Here is a 13171-nt window from a genome sequence, read left to right on the forward strand (position 1 = left end):
ATTATGGTAGATACATGTGTACATTAAATGCACACGTCTATGTAGGCATGCGCTCTATGTCTCCTAAACAGCTCTGATCTAAACGAACAACTACTGGTAACCTATGAGAAATGATATGGACGGGAATAAAACAGAAGTCTGTAAATCTTTGCATTGTTCAATGTTGGCATTAACTGCCACCCAGTGGCTCATGTTGGCATTGCAAACAAACGAAACATCAGGGTATCAACTTGTTAAATTTAAAATCTGAAAATCTAAAAAAGTGTCAGGGACTGTTTTCATTAGTCACTAAATAAGGTTTGATAGTAGACGAAATTATATTTATTTACTTTGTTTATGTTCGTCCTTTATCAATGATGCATTCATTTCCACGTGTATATCGGAAATTCTTCTGAACCTAATATGTTGAGAATAATAATTACCCTTTCACATATCTGAACCAAGAGTGTGACACGGTTAAGGTTTAATGTGTATAAATGTTTAAAAAAGCGTTACATACTTTCTTTCTATTTTTGAGGGACAAAACGTGTTTCTAGAAGTGGCTGACATCCCTGAAGGCAACAGAAGGAGGAGGTGCCGAGCTGACTACTACAATTGCTGCATGAACACGGCGAGCACACCCTGCAAGGGAGCAAGCTACTGCTAGCAGCCGCTGCAAAATGTCGGGGAAGAGTTTTCGCGTGAGCGACGGGGACTGGATTTGTCCCGATAAAAAGTAGGAGTATCCTGGTTGACAGCAAATTCACATTCTGTGTACCAGGCGGTTAAATGCTGCAGCAGCGTTTAATTTGGAGGCTATGCTAACAGTTAGCTTTGGCCCGCTAGCATTTGGTTCACGCTAGCGTTCGCGGGCTACGTAAATTGGCTAACTTCTATTTGGTGCTGCACTTTCACAAGCTGAGTAAATATGAGTCACTGTCTTTATTGTTGTGCACAGGATTTAGATAAGCTCATCAGAATGTCCCCGTTTTAAGTTGTTAATATGCGCAGAGTATCAAGATGGCAAGTTAGCTAGCTAGCATTAGCTTGTGTGAGTTGGTGTGACAGTAGCATCTTGGAACTGCGGGGGGTGTTTACGGTGATGCCTCGGCCACGATGTCAAGATCAGCACTGACCTCAAGGCCACAGTGTCGTATTACGACTGAGCTGCTTTAAAATTGTTAAAATGACGGACAGCTAGCAGCAGTTGGCAGGACGAAGGCCTCTGATGCTTGGTGTCCAACTGAATACAAGCTAATGCTGGGAAATGACAGCTACCTACATAAACTAACAATTGAATTAGTTGTCTATGTGGCGATATTTGCTTATTGCTCACTTAAGTTGGATTAAATGACAATGATGATCATGTGTGCTTGCACAACGTTTGTTGTATAATGTATATAATGTAAATGTTATGCAGGTGTGGGAATGTGAACTTTGCCAGAAGAACTAGTTGTAACAGATGTGGCAGGGGTGAGTCCTTCTCTGTACAGATTGTAACATCACCACAGCCTTGAAACCTCCGTTTACGACGATGCTAAAAGCTGATGGTGACCATTGTTTCCACAGAGAAAACCACAGAGGCGAAGATGATGAAAACCGGAGGAACAGAGATTGGGAAAACCCTGGCTGAGAAGAGCAGGGGCCTCTTCAGCGCAAATGACTGGCAGTGCAAAACGTATGCATCTATTTAATATTCTAGAGCAGTGCTCATTCATTCATTGGTTTTATGTTATGAAATTATCCCCCTTTTTCCCCCAGATGTGGCAATGTGAATTGGGCTAGGCGTTCAGAGTGCAATATGTGCAACACTCCAAAGTATGCCAAGCTTGAGGAGAGAACAGGTAACTTAACCCTTCCTGTATTCTGTTTGATCATTTGATGTTTTCATGTGGTGCTTTTATTACTAAGCACTGATTGCTTTCCACTCATTGATTCAGGTTATGGTGGTGGTTTTAATGAAAGGGAAAATGTTGAATATATTGAACGAGAGGAATCTGATGGTGAATATGATGAAGTGAGTACCTCCTCAGCTACTTGAACTTTTCAGTGTTCTTGTCATAATTGTGTCAAACTACATTGGTATTTAAAGTAATTTCTACTCATCAGACATTCAATTTGATTTTATCGCCACAGTTTGGTAGGAAAAAGAAAAAGTACAGGGGGAAAACCAGCACAACATCATCCTCAAAAGAACCTGAAAAGAAAGAAGTGGTAAAACGTGACGAGGAGGAGGAAGAAGAGGAAGATGATGAAGAAGATGGGGATCTTTCAAAGTACAAACTGGATGTAAGATGGGGGATCTGTGATTTGAGAGTTGAAAGAAGTCTTATTACCATCCAAAACCCATAAATATAAGTTATGGTTCTCTCCTCCAGGATGACGACGAAGATGACGGTGATGGGGATTTGTCAAAATATGACCTTGATGCTAGTGATGAAGATAAAGCGGCTAAGAAAAAGGGCAGTCGCTCTGGATCTTCCCGTTCACGCTCTTCCTCGCGTTCCTCCAGCTCCAGTTCACGGTCGAGGTCCAGGTAAAAGGGTACAGGTCAAGGGTAACTCCAGGCAAAATGTCAGTATCAGCTCAATCTTCCTTCTGATTTACTGATAAACATCAAATCAATATTGTTCTGCAGATTTGTTGTTTTGTTCTTTTTGTTTTTGTTTCCCCCCCCCCCCCCCCCCCCCCCCCCCCCACTTTTCAACCCCCTCCCTTTTCTGTGGCGAAAGAAAGTTCATGTGCAGATTGATCATGGGCTGTGTCTTGAAATGCCTTCAACTTGCATTATGCATTAGTGTATTTTGTCACCTCCAATCTTGTTGCGTTACAGTTTTAGTAGTCTGTTTTTTTTTTTTGTTTTTTTTTTAATAGATTAGAAGTTTGAAGGTGCAAACAATATCATTGTGCATTGCGATACATATATAGACATGGTCTTGTATAGGGAAAATATTGGAAAGGTTCTGTTTTGTTTTTTCAGGTCCCGTTCTAGAAGCTCATCCAGTTCCAGGTCTGGATCTCGCTCGAGGTCTCACTCCAGGTGAATGAGGTGACATGCACTCTCTCCCTTTTGGAGAGTGTATGTAAAGGCTCCACAACAGTCCTATTATATTGTATCGTTTTTAACAGACTGCATAATACTTTCGTCAATGGGTGAATTTTTTTGGGACGCTGCAGTTTAAACTTTAGTTATAAAGTTTAAAGAAATAATTAGGGTCTCGACCTGCTGTGACGGGTATCAATCAAGTATTATAGATTTATTTCAAGTTCTATATTTGAGCAAATTATGTGTGAATGCTAGAAAGACTCAAAAGTTGGAGTAGATGTCTGAGGTCTTCATCAAGCATCTCTCAGGAGTGTTGCTGACTTTATTTAGTTGACCTTAAGGAGTTTTGACTAAAATTCTATTGGTACCCAAATCCCAATAGTTCAGTTTTCATGTTCAGAGAAGCTTGATAAGTACCCATCCTGGCGAAGCTCCTGCCTGGACCCTACTGACCCCAGTGCTTGATTTATTCCTCCAAAAGATCCAGCTCCAGGTCTGGAAAGGGCTCCTCTCCCCGGAAGAGGTCCCGCTCACCTTCCTCCTCACCAGAGAGGAGTCAGAAGCGCAGTCGCTCCAGGTCCTCATCTGGAGGAAGGAAACGGAGGCGTTCTAGATCGCGTTCGTCCGAAAGGTTTGGGTTTCTGTGGAATACCACAATGGCACTGATTTTTATTAGGCGTCTTGCCTTATTTTTGGGAATTGACAGAAAACGTGTTTACATCCTTTCTGCTCTTTATCTTGAAAATGTGACCCTATACTTTTTATGTACGCATAACAAAATGTCTGTAGCTGGTCCCGCTGACTTTATTCTTCCCATGGTGTTTGTGATTTCAGGCGCCGTGGCCATTCCTCTGGATCCTCCCATTCTGGCTCCAGTTCAAAAAAGAAATAACATTGCTGCAGCTTAAAAAAAAAAAAAAAAAGGAAAGCAAACCTTAGTACAAGTGCATGTTGTGTTGCAAGGAAAATGACCACATCCATTCAGTATCTTCATTTTCATTGAACCTCCAAAGTCTTACTTCCTGTCAGCAGCAGCAATGTGACTCTTCTGCTGTTACCTCCAATTACTTGCTCCTTTTCCAAAACCACCTTCACCCCAATCTGTGACAAGTGTCTTTAATTATAGGTGTTCAAGAAAACATAGATGTGTGGTCCTGCGAAGAGGCTGTATGCCACTTTGTAATTCATTATGCTCTATTATCTCATGGCAGTATTTAAAGTCTACTCGAGTGGGGAAAAAATAAAACCTTTGCATTCGGTCTTCAGATAAGGCTTTTAAACTTTTTTTTTTTTATTATTTTTTAAAGGCTTCACTACCACTTACCAGAAATGTAGCGTTTCTTTTTTTATGATTTCAAGGTAAGTATCTTGTTATTACTTATTTTAACTAGGTGGTGAAAACCTGAAAACCTTTTTTTTTTTAGATCTGTGGGGTTTCTGTGCACATTTGTGGCCTGATTTCTTAGTTATTCTTCGCTCACCAACTGCAAAACAAAACACATCCAATAAATGACAGATTTTTGTGCTCCAGGTTAATTCAACAAAAGAAGTTGTGTGGGATTCATAGTAGAATGTGCTAATGCAGTCTTTTTAGTGGTGGAACAGAAATGTACACATGTAAATAAAATCCTGTCGACATTGTTTTGTCTTTTGCAAGTATTTTTTGAATTCCTTACAGCCTCTAGTTATTTCTTACAGATTAAATAACTTCATAGATGTAGATGTTTAAATGTGAATTAATCCTGTTTTGCCATGAAAAGGTGCAAATCAGACCCACCTGATATTTTGTGAAACAAATACTAAGTGCAAAGATGCTTTTATTTTGCAGCATAACGACAGGAATCATCAGTTCAGTCTTAGTTTCGGTTCAGGCACTAACGTCTGTATTTCCTGATGAGAAATGAATTGCGGGACCTGTCTTGCCTGCATTTGTAATCTGTCTGATCTTGACTGGAACCCATTTATTTCAAGCGTCTTTGCCTCTGGTCTTGGGAGCTGCTGCGGTCCTTCTCCACACGCGTTGTTCTCCTTCTGGTCAACAGGTGGCATTTGTTACTGTGTCATTAACGTGAGTCTGTTAATAGCAAATCCATTAGGTTAAAAGTCAAGCGAACTAATTTGTTTCCCCAGCATCTATTGGACACGATGAAATGCGCGTCTGTCACTTAATTGGTCTAATATCAGAGTAGAAACTACATTAAACATCTGTGAGTAATATTGCAGTGCTTTCTGTTTTGACGATTTATGAGATTGTGACCCAAATAGGTTAAGATTAAAGCTCCAACAAAGATAACTGGACATCTTAGACCCCCATCACTCAACATAAGTCAGAAGAATAGCTTCTAGATGAAGCTGTAATCTCGTTCTAAAGCACGTGCGTCTGATATTTTGTTTGATTTAGCGAGCGTAATTTAACGCGACCACAAGACCGCCTTCCCAAAATATTATTAGCGCATAATTAAGCCTCGTCCAGCCTCTCGCGCCCGCTGTTTCCTGGGGATCGTTTCCAGAGTCCCGCCTCCACCGCGCTGAGACCCGGGCGCGCTTTAACGCGCGGCACAGTGTCCGTCGCCGTAGTTTGGAGCGCGAGGGGATGCGGGACGCGCACATGGGCGGCTCGCTGTAAGCCTGCACGGGCTCGACCTTCACCGCAGGATGGCCACGCGCAGCTGTGATTCTCCGGGGGACCTGGAAGGCACCGTCTTAGAGATGCTGGACTCCAATGTCTCCAAGACGCTGCGCCAAAGCGGCGTCACCAAGAGCTCCAGCTGTGGATCCGTATCAGTCGGTTTCCCCATAACCATGATGATCACCGGCATGGTGGGCAACTCGCTGGCGCTGATTCTCGTGTATATCTCGTACAAAAAGAAGGAGAATAAAAGGAAAAAGTCCTTCTTGCTGTGCATCGGATCGCTGGCGCTCGTTGACCTGTTCGGGCAGCTTCTGACCAGTCCAATAGTGATCTCCGTGTACAGAGCCGACCTGCAGTGGGAGCAGATCGACGCGTCGGGCAAACTGTGCGCCTTCTTCGGCGCGTGCATGACCACCTTTGGCCTGTGCGCGCTCTTCCTGGCCAGCGCCATGGCGGTGGAGCGGGCCCTGGCGATCACGAGCCCCCACTGGTACTCCAGCCACATGAAGACGCGCGTGACCAAGCAGACGCTGGCTCTCATCCCGTGCCTCGTCGTGCTCTTCGCGCTGCTGCCCGTGGCGGGGGTCGGCAGGTACACGCGCCAGTGGCCGGGCACGTGGTGCTTCATCAGCATCGGGGACAGGGAGGTGCGGGGCAACCTGTTCTTCGCCGTCACCTTCGCGGCGCTCGGCATCTCCTCTCTGCTCGTGACGCTCTCCTGCAACGTGGTGACGATCCGCGGCCTGGTTGTCCGGTGCAGGACCAAGTCCGGCCCGTCCCAGTCGTCCAAGCAGTGGGAGCGTCTCACCACGGAGACCGTCATTCAGCTGCTAGGGATCATGTGCGTCCTGCTTGTGTGCTGGTCTCCGCTGCTGGTACGTGTTAGGCGACCGTCCTGTGTTTTCTCTTACGGGCATTAAAATGACCCCGCACCGCAAGGACGGACTTTTGGATTTACTCCAGTGTGAAGCTTTAAACTGTGGTAGACTGACTGACTGATCCTCCTCTTGCAGACCAGCAAGCTGCTTCCATAGCCACTCATTTAATCGCCAGCCTTCATTTACTCCACTTCTCACGCCTTTGCCCCAACAACGTAAACACAATTCATAGTTCCACGTCGGCTAAATGCTGACGTGTCATGTATTATTAATTCAAAACGCTGCTGCCAGTTGCCATTAGGAAGCAATCCACTTAGCCGGGTCCTGTTTGTGTGTGTGGTGTGTGTGTGTGGGGGGGGGGGGGGGTGGAGTAGTATAGTAGAAGTATGTCATGATGTCATGCACAGCATCACTAAGTATGTATGCATGTTAACAGGACAAAAGAAAAAGTAAACAACAACAGAAGTAATTCTGCAAAATAATAAATAATGAAAAGCTGTACTTCTAGTATAATGAATAATAACAATTGTGCAAAGAATGAGGCATAAAGGGAAAAAAACAAAATACAAAACAATGGCTGATGATCCAAGAGACCCAAGACACTGTACAGACACAATGGGGAAAAAGTGTGACTATTATTTAAATATTTCTGTAGTTGTTTCAAACCATAGAAATTTAAGATTGTCTAGGGATAAATGTGAATCACAAATATGAAATGTCTCTGATCCAGAACAAGTCTGTGTTTTAAAAGCTTAGTCTTCCTAATAATATTCACATTCATGCCTCTGGTTGACACCACTCCACCCCTCTTCCAGGTGCTGATGCTGACCATGATCTCCACCCGCGTGTCCTCACACGAGTGCAATTCCAAGAGCCACGAGGTCCACTTGGACTGCAACTTCTTCCTGACGGCGATCCGTCTGGCCTCGCTCAACCAGATCCTCGACCCGTGGGTCTATCTGCTCCTCAGGGAGATCCTCCTCCGCAAGTTCTGCCTCGTGGCCAACGCCGTGTCCAACTGCTCCACCAAGGACCGCAAGGAGACCCAGACGGCGCTCGATGCGCTTAATAAGCAGAATCAGGACGACACCGACAGGCCACGGGGGAGCTAAGTCAGCGGATGCGGCACAGACTGGACGGGTGCGGACGTGAATGCACTGGTGTCGATGGGTTTCTCACGGTGCAGCGACAGAGGTACTTGTTGCAGCGGTGCTGACGACCTGCCGGTTCTGCTCATTCATCAGCCCCGATCCCTCCATCAGTCACCCAACCAGCATGTGGACGCATGACCGGGTCACCCTGCAGCAGGACCCCCCCCCCCATTGCAAACAACGGGATCTCCTGATCCTCGGGTGACGCTAAAATAAGACGGAAGTGCTATTCACGCTGTTTTTCATGCAGTTACAAAGGCTTTGCAACATCTCACATGAGCATCAACATCTGACAAAAGAGCAGGTGGTCATTCAGAAAGCTCAATATTATTTATTTGTTTAATGTCAGAGTAGTTATTAATGTGAAGCAGTAATATAAAGTCACTTTGTTTGAACGCTGACGGTGCTGCCTGCAGCTTTCAGCACTTATTTATAATGTTCTGTATGTGGAGATAACCAGCTTTGTGAAACATTGGTCATTGACTTCTAACGTCTGATCACTTGAAAAGTGTTTTCCTCATTCACAAAGTGTGCGTGCGAAAGCGCTTGTGTGGCGTATGATGAGAGGATCCTGGTGAAAGTAAAGCGAAGGATGCTGAAGGCTGGTCTCCAGAAAGATCACGAAACGACGGAGGAGCACATCCAAAGTGTTTGTAACTCAGCTGGTCACAGTAACACACACGGCCGTAGCTGCACCCACTCTACTCACAACACTTATTTATTGTTTGCATTGACGGCTGGTTACATTGTAGACAATGTGCCAAGCTGCACATCTGTTACCTCCCACTACACGTATACGTTAGCTCTTTTGCTATCAGATGACTAAATGAATTGGGAGCAATGACGCTTACAGTGTTGTACTGTAAATGGGATCGCTTGCCTTTTTGTCTAATGCTGTTTAATTTGTGTAATACTGTAAAAGCTTTTCTAAACATTGGTCAAAGTCGTCTGAAGGACACGTTTGCTGACACGGCAGCCTTCACTTTATGAGACAGTATCTCAGCACCAACCAGCTACTACAACAGCCTTCTCAGCACTTCACTCAACAAGAACAGACTAATTCTCTGCCTTATAGTCGATGCCTTTTACTGGGACGGTGACAATGAAGCCATGTGAAATATCAGTGTTTCCGTTTCTACAGGATCTGTTTGCTGCCAATCCAGAGCAAAGTTGACCTTGCACTGATTGTGAAGCCAATCTGCCTTAGTAGCCCATTCAAAGGATTAACCTTGGCTGCTAAACGGGAAAAAAATAAACCAAACATTTGTGTTGCATGACATCCACTTATAGTGTACGTAGCCCACTGTCAGCTATGAATGTTTAAATATGCTGTCGTTCCTATTAAAAGGATGAATATTAACATGCTAACGTGCCAAGGGGCTGCCTCTGGGGACTGTAGGAGACTAACAGGAATAATATGGAATAATAACAGCTGCCTTTTAATGTGATGACTTATGAATATGTAACACAGAGGTTTACACTGGAGACGGGTTATACAGGTAGATGGGGGACAGAGTCACTTGGAGAGGTCCTGTATAATGTTATCCTCATCTTAGGAGGTGTTTTGGTTTCAGTCATATTTACAGATACATAGCTAAAGATTAATATGTTTATTGATGAATTAGGTTTATACGATGTTCATTTATTTTAATTGTTTCCCCATAAGGGAATATTTTCTGCCCTGATACACCTTTATGTATTATTTCAGTAAAGCGTCTCGTCTGGTCCATGTGTTTGCTCTGTACATGAGACCGGACACGTCTGCAGCCATGTGTTCGCCGGTCAGCGGTCACATGACCATCAGGTCACATGGGCAACTAGAGAGAGCAAATACAAACCCAGGAACGACGCGAACTAGGCTGTAAATGTGCGTTGTTGTTATGATGTTAGCTGATGCATCTGAACGTTACTATAGTGACTCAGTGTCTTGTCACAACAATGTTATGTGTTTCTGCTTAATAGCATTTCGATGCTGATGTTTCCTGTGATATTGTACGTACGTTAGCATCGTTGTTGCATGAATGCATACGTCTGAAGGAAGTTGCACATTGGTTCAGCTGTTGATTTCAAATATTGATCCTCTTTTACCAACATAGTGACGACACCTTTAAGGCCCGGAGGTGTTGGTCTGTGTGTTCTTAATGCACTGTTGCTTCATGAATACTTAACCACATCTGTCTGTTATGTGGATATGGAGGTTAGAAATACTTGAATCAATACTGTGAATGTTTCATAGGGATCCTGGTGTAAAAGGAGCACAGCTTTACAGTGTTTATATTTTGTAACTCGTGCATATATTTTCTCTTCATTTCAATATATGCAATACCTGACTGACTTAATCAGAAACAGCGTTTCAATGAATGAGAATAAAAAGGTTAGGATCCGTCGGGTTTATTGTGAACGCTCAACTAAACAGGCGTGTTTATTCTAAGCATATGTTCACATTGTGCAGCGGTGAATAAACACCTCAGCAGTAACATCTGGGCTTTATTTCGTGCATTTAAAATAATGATTGCGTCCATTCGCTAAGTTGCTTGGGGTTTTAAGACTGACTCAATTGTTCCAGGCAGCTTCCACTCAAATCTGCATCATGTAATTACCTCTGCATCCAAGTGAGGAAGAGTAATTTCACAAAGGGACGTTTCTTTAAGATGGCTGTGATTCCAAGCAGCAAAAAAGCAGACGGAACAATAGAAATAGTATTGGTATTGTTTGTAAATAGAAAAGATAATTTCAGCGCTGCTTAATGGACGCAGTGAAAGCCCAGGCACGCTTCACGGTGAGTGCTCGCCATGATATTTCCACTGGATCCTCTCATGAAATATAAATGTTGATTAGAATTTATTGTGCTACTCGGTAATATGAGATGGGAACACATGCAAACACCAGCGTATTGATCCAAATGGTGTCATTTTTAAAAGTAATGATGTTTGGCCTCATTAGGAAATGTCTCAGAATTCAATTTGCCGTCCACTACAAACGTTCTGCTGCATATTCATTTGTGTTATACATTAACTCTGTGAGGAAAATACAATGGAGCACCAAATGCTATTCAAGGTCTGACTTTAAGGTCAACTTCACTTTGCGCACGCTAACATTATGTTTCTGTGAAGGCACTTAGCATGAGCGGAGAGGGAGGAGTGCAATCCCATAATGAGTTGAAAAAAGGCTTTCTGGAGCCCAGAGAACCCGACCGCTGCCAACTGGCTCCATCACGCTCACTCAAGTCTCTAATGCATGGAAGTGATTGAGGAGATTGCCTGTTTCACTAAGGGGCCGCTGTCTCCAGATTCCACGACAGAAAGAGATGGAAAGAGGAAGTTTCTGATTAAAACGGTGGATACTTTACCTTTCAACCAAATAGCATCCGACGGTTGTTCCACGTGAGGCGCCACCATCGGTTCACAGATAAACCACAGAATGATTTGCAGCCAAGAAACGTTCTCCTACACTTTAAAAAGTGCATTTAGAACACAAGGACGCAGGCGTTAATGGAAGCCTGCGTGAAGAGCGCTCGACTGTGTCACAGCTGCAGCTCTGCTGGTGCAGGTGCCTAAATGACACACGCTCGATATGCATCTTATTGTCTTTTGTTCACACTGTGACTCTGCTTTTGAACGTTGTGTAACGTGATCTTCCTGTTCGCTGTCATTTGTCCATACGCTGATTTTCAGTTTGTCTCCTCTTTGAGGCACCTTGTGTTGGTTACTCTTGTTTTTTGTGTTACATGTGTAAAATACTGTATTGTATTGTGTATTTTCTTTACACTGTAGACAGACATTTATATACTGTAACTATTAAAATATTCTTTGGTGCATTATATAACTGACTGTTAGCAGCAGCATGTACAGTGATTCACCTACAGGTTAAGACCCTTTTTTCAGATTATGTCAGGCTTTTGTGTCATTTCCTTATTAATTATTAATACTTCTCTCTAACTCCCATTAGGCCGAACAATACGTTTTCAAAGAACAGGGTTGGTGCTTCAGTCCTCTCCTCCACACGCCAGGTTGTGTGTGTTTACTTTAGTCGTTTCAAAAAAATGCTTGTTAAATGCAAATGTCTGAATTCGTAGTTCAAATAGTTTCTGGTTCTGGTTCAAGCATAATTATTTAATGTGGGGTTTTATATCACCTGCTTCTGTTCTGTTCTTGGAGTAAAACACTGCTGAGGAAGAGGAAGATGTACTGGAGCAGCTGGTGATGTCATAGAACGATGCTTTAGATCAGTGCAAACGCTGGAACATGCTGCTGGAAAACTCTGTCTGTGCTTGTGCTCCTTGTTGACATTGTGCAACATGTCTCCTATGAGCAAATAAATGGAACCATGTTGTACCGCGCACAGAATAAATAAGTCATTGTGTGTGTAGGTGGTGAGGTGAGATAAAACATGACTGATTGCATTGCTTGATATGAATTTATACTGTGGTACCACAGAAAGGAACAAAAGAAAAAGGCTTTTAAACAATATACAAACAGTGTTACCTTTAAACTTAAGATTAAATTTTAAATTAGATGCATTCATTTATCTATTTACAGTTCGTCAGAGTTAGAAATGAGTCTAAACAGAAAGAACTGCTTTTCTTCACAGCATCATCAGTTGTTGAACATAAGTCCACACGTGGAGGCAGCAGGTCGACGCTGGCCCTCAAACCTCAGTGTTAACTGTCACACAATCACACCGCCCTCAAACAATCACAAAGTGTGTAAATCACCGGGTTCCGCCTCTGGGTTCTGTTGCCGTCTTTTTATTGCTAAGTAAGAACACTGTCTGCATCTGATAAATCCTAGTGGGCCCATTACAGGCTTTAACGCCCCATTATTCACTGTGTAAGCTCAGCAGACTGACACAGGATCCACATGTTTCTGAAGAAGGAGATATGTATCATCAGCAATTAAGAATCAGCGAACATGTCCATGAGCTCCAGCTCCAGCAAGTGAGAGAACATCACGGGTCATGAAGGGTGCTACTGTTACTTTAACTCCATCCACCATGTTGCACTAACAGAGACAAATGTCTGTTTACCTCTCATGACGTGACTGCTCCTCGAGGGCGTCTCGTGGTGCATGACTTTAACTGAATTAATCAGGCCGGTGATGGATGTCTCTACTTTATTTTGCCGATGCCTTGAATGTAGATTTAAGCGTTGAGCACAGATGTGCGGTTGTTGGTCGGGCTGTAGTCTGAGAGAAGAAGGCCGGACGCTGAAGCTGTGTGTGACCTGGTGAGTGAGGAACGTCCTGAGGTGAAGTCTGCAGGACTCCCACATGCAAACTAGCAAACTAACAGCGCCGCAGGAGTTGAACCTGCAACCTCCTCACCTCCCGCACTAACCCCACTTCACTGACTGTGCTGTGCTGTGCTGTGTATTCATCATGCGGAGCTTGAACCCTTAGGCGGATAGTGATTAAGCAGAGGAACGTCCCTGTGGACGTGCAGCCTGAAGCAGACCCACGTTCACACAGTTGTCCTGCCTGTTCAGCGC

The 13171-nt window shown here is 43.8% G+C and overlaps 2 protein-coding genes across 3 annotated transcripts; both read left to right on the forward strand.

Moving 5' to 3' along the window:
• The first annotated feature begins 557 nt into the window (after positions 1 to 557).
• zranb2 (zinc finger, RAN-binding domain containing 2) lies at positions 558 to 4666 on the forward strand. 2 transcript variants are annotated; one of them, XM_029147711.3, is made up of 10 exons: positions 558 to 715; positions 1400 to 1452; positions 1549 to 1657; positions 1741 to 1823; positions 1920 to 1996; positions 2116 to 2268; positions 2358 to 2515; positions 2960 to 3019; positions 3507 to 3656; positions 3860 to 4666. In XM_029147711.3, the coding sequence occupies exons 1-10, from the start codon at positions 660 to 662 to the stop codon at positions 3915 to 3917; spliced, it is 957 nt and encodes a 318-aa protein (XP_029003544.1). In that variant the 5' UTR covers positions 558 to 659; the 3' UTR covers positions 3918 to 4666. The 2 variants fall into 2 exon arrangements, with proteins under 2 accessions (XP_029003544.1, XP_029003543.1); XM_029147710.3 differs by having other exon boundaries at positions 3507 to 4666.
• A 147-nt stretch (positions 4667 to 4813) lies between these two features.
• On the forward strand, positions 4814 to 12024 carry ptger3 (prostaglandin E receptor 3 (subtype EP3)). Its single transcript, XM_029147712.3, has 2 exons — positions 4814 to 6532; positions 7351 to 12024. The coding sequence occupies exons 1-2, from the start codon at positions 5681 to 5683 to the stop codon at positions 7645 to 7647; spliced, it is 1149 nt and encodes a 382-aa protein (XP_029003545.1). The 5' UTR covers positions 4814 to 5680; the 3' UTR covers positions 7648 to 12024.
• The last annotated feature ends 1147 nt before the right edge of the window (positions 12025 to 13171 follow it).

The sequence above is a fragment of the Betta splendens genome, chromosome 4 (genome assembly GCF_900634795.4).
Source record: "Betta splendens chromosome 4, fBetSpl5.4, whole genome shotgun sequence".
Lineage (NCBI taxonomy): Eukaryota > Metazoa > Chordata > Actinopteri > Anabantiformes > Osphronemidae > Betta > Betta splendens.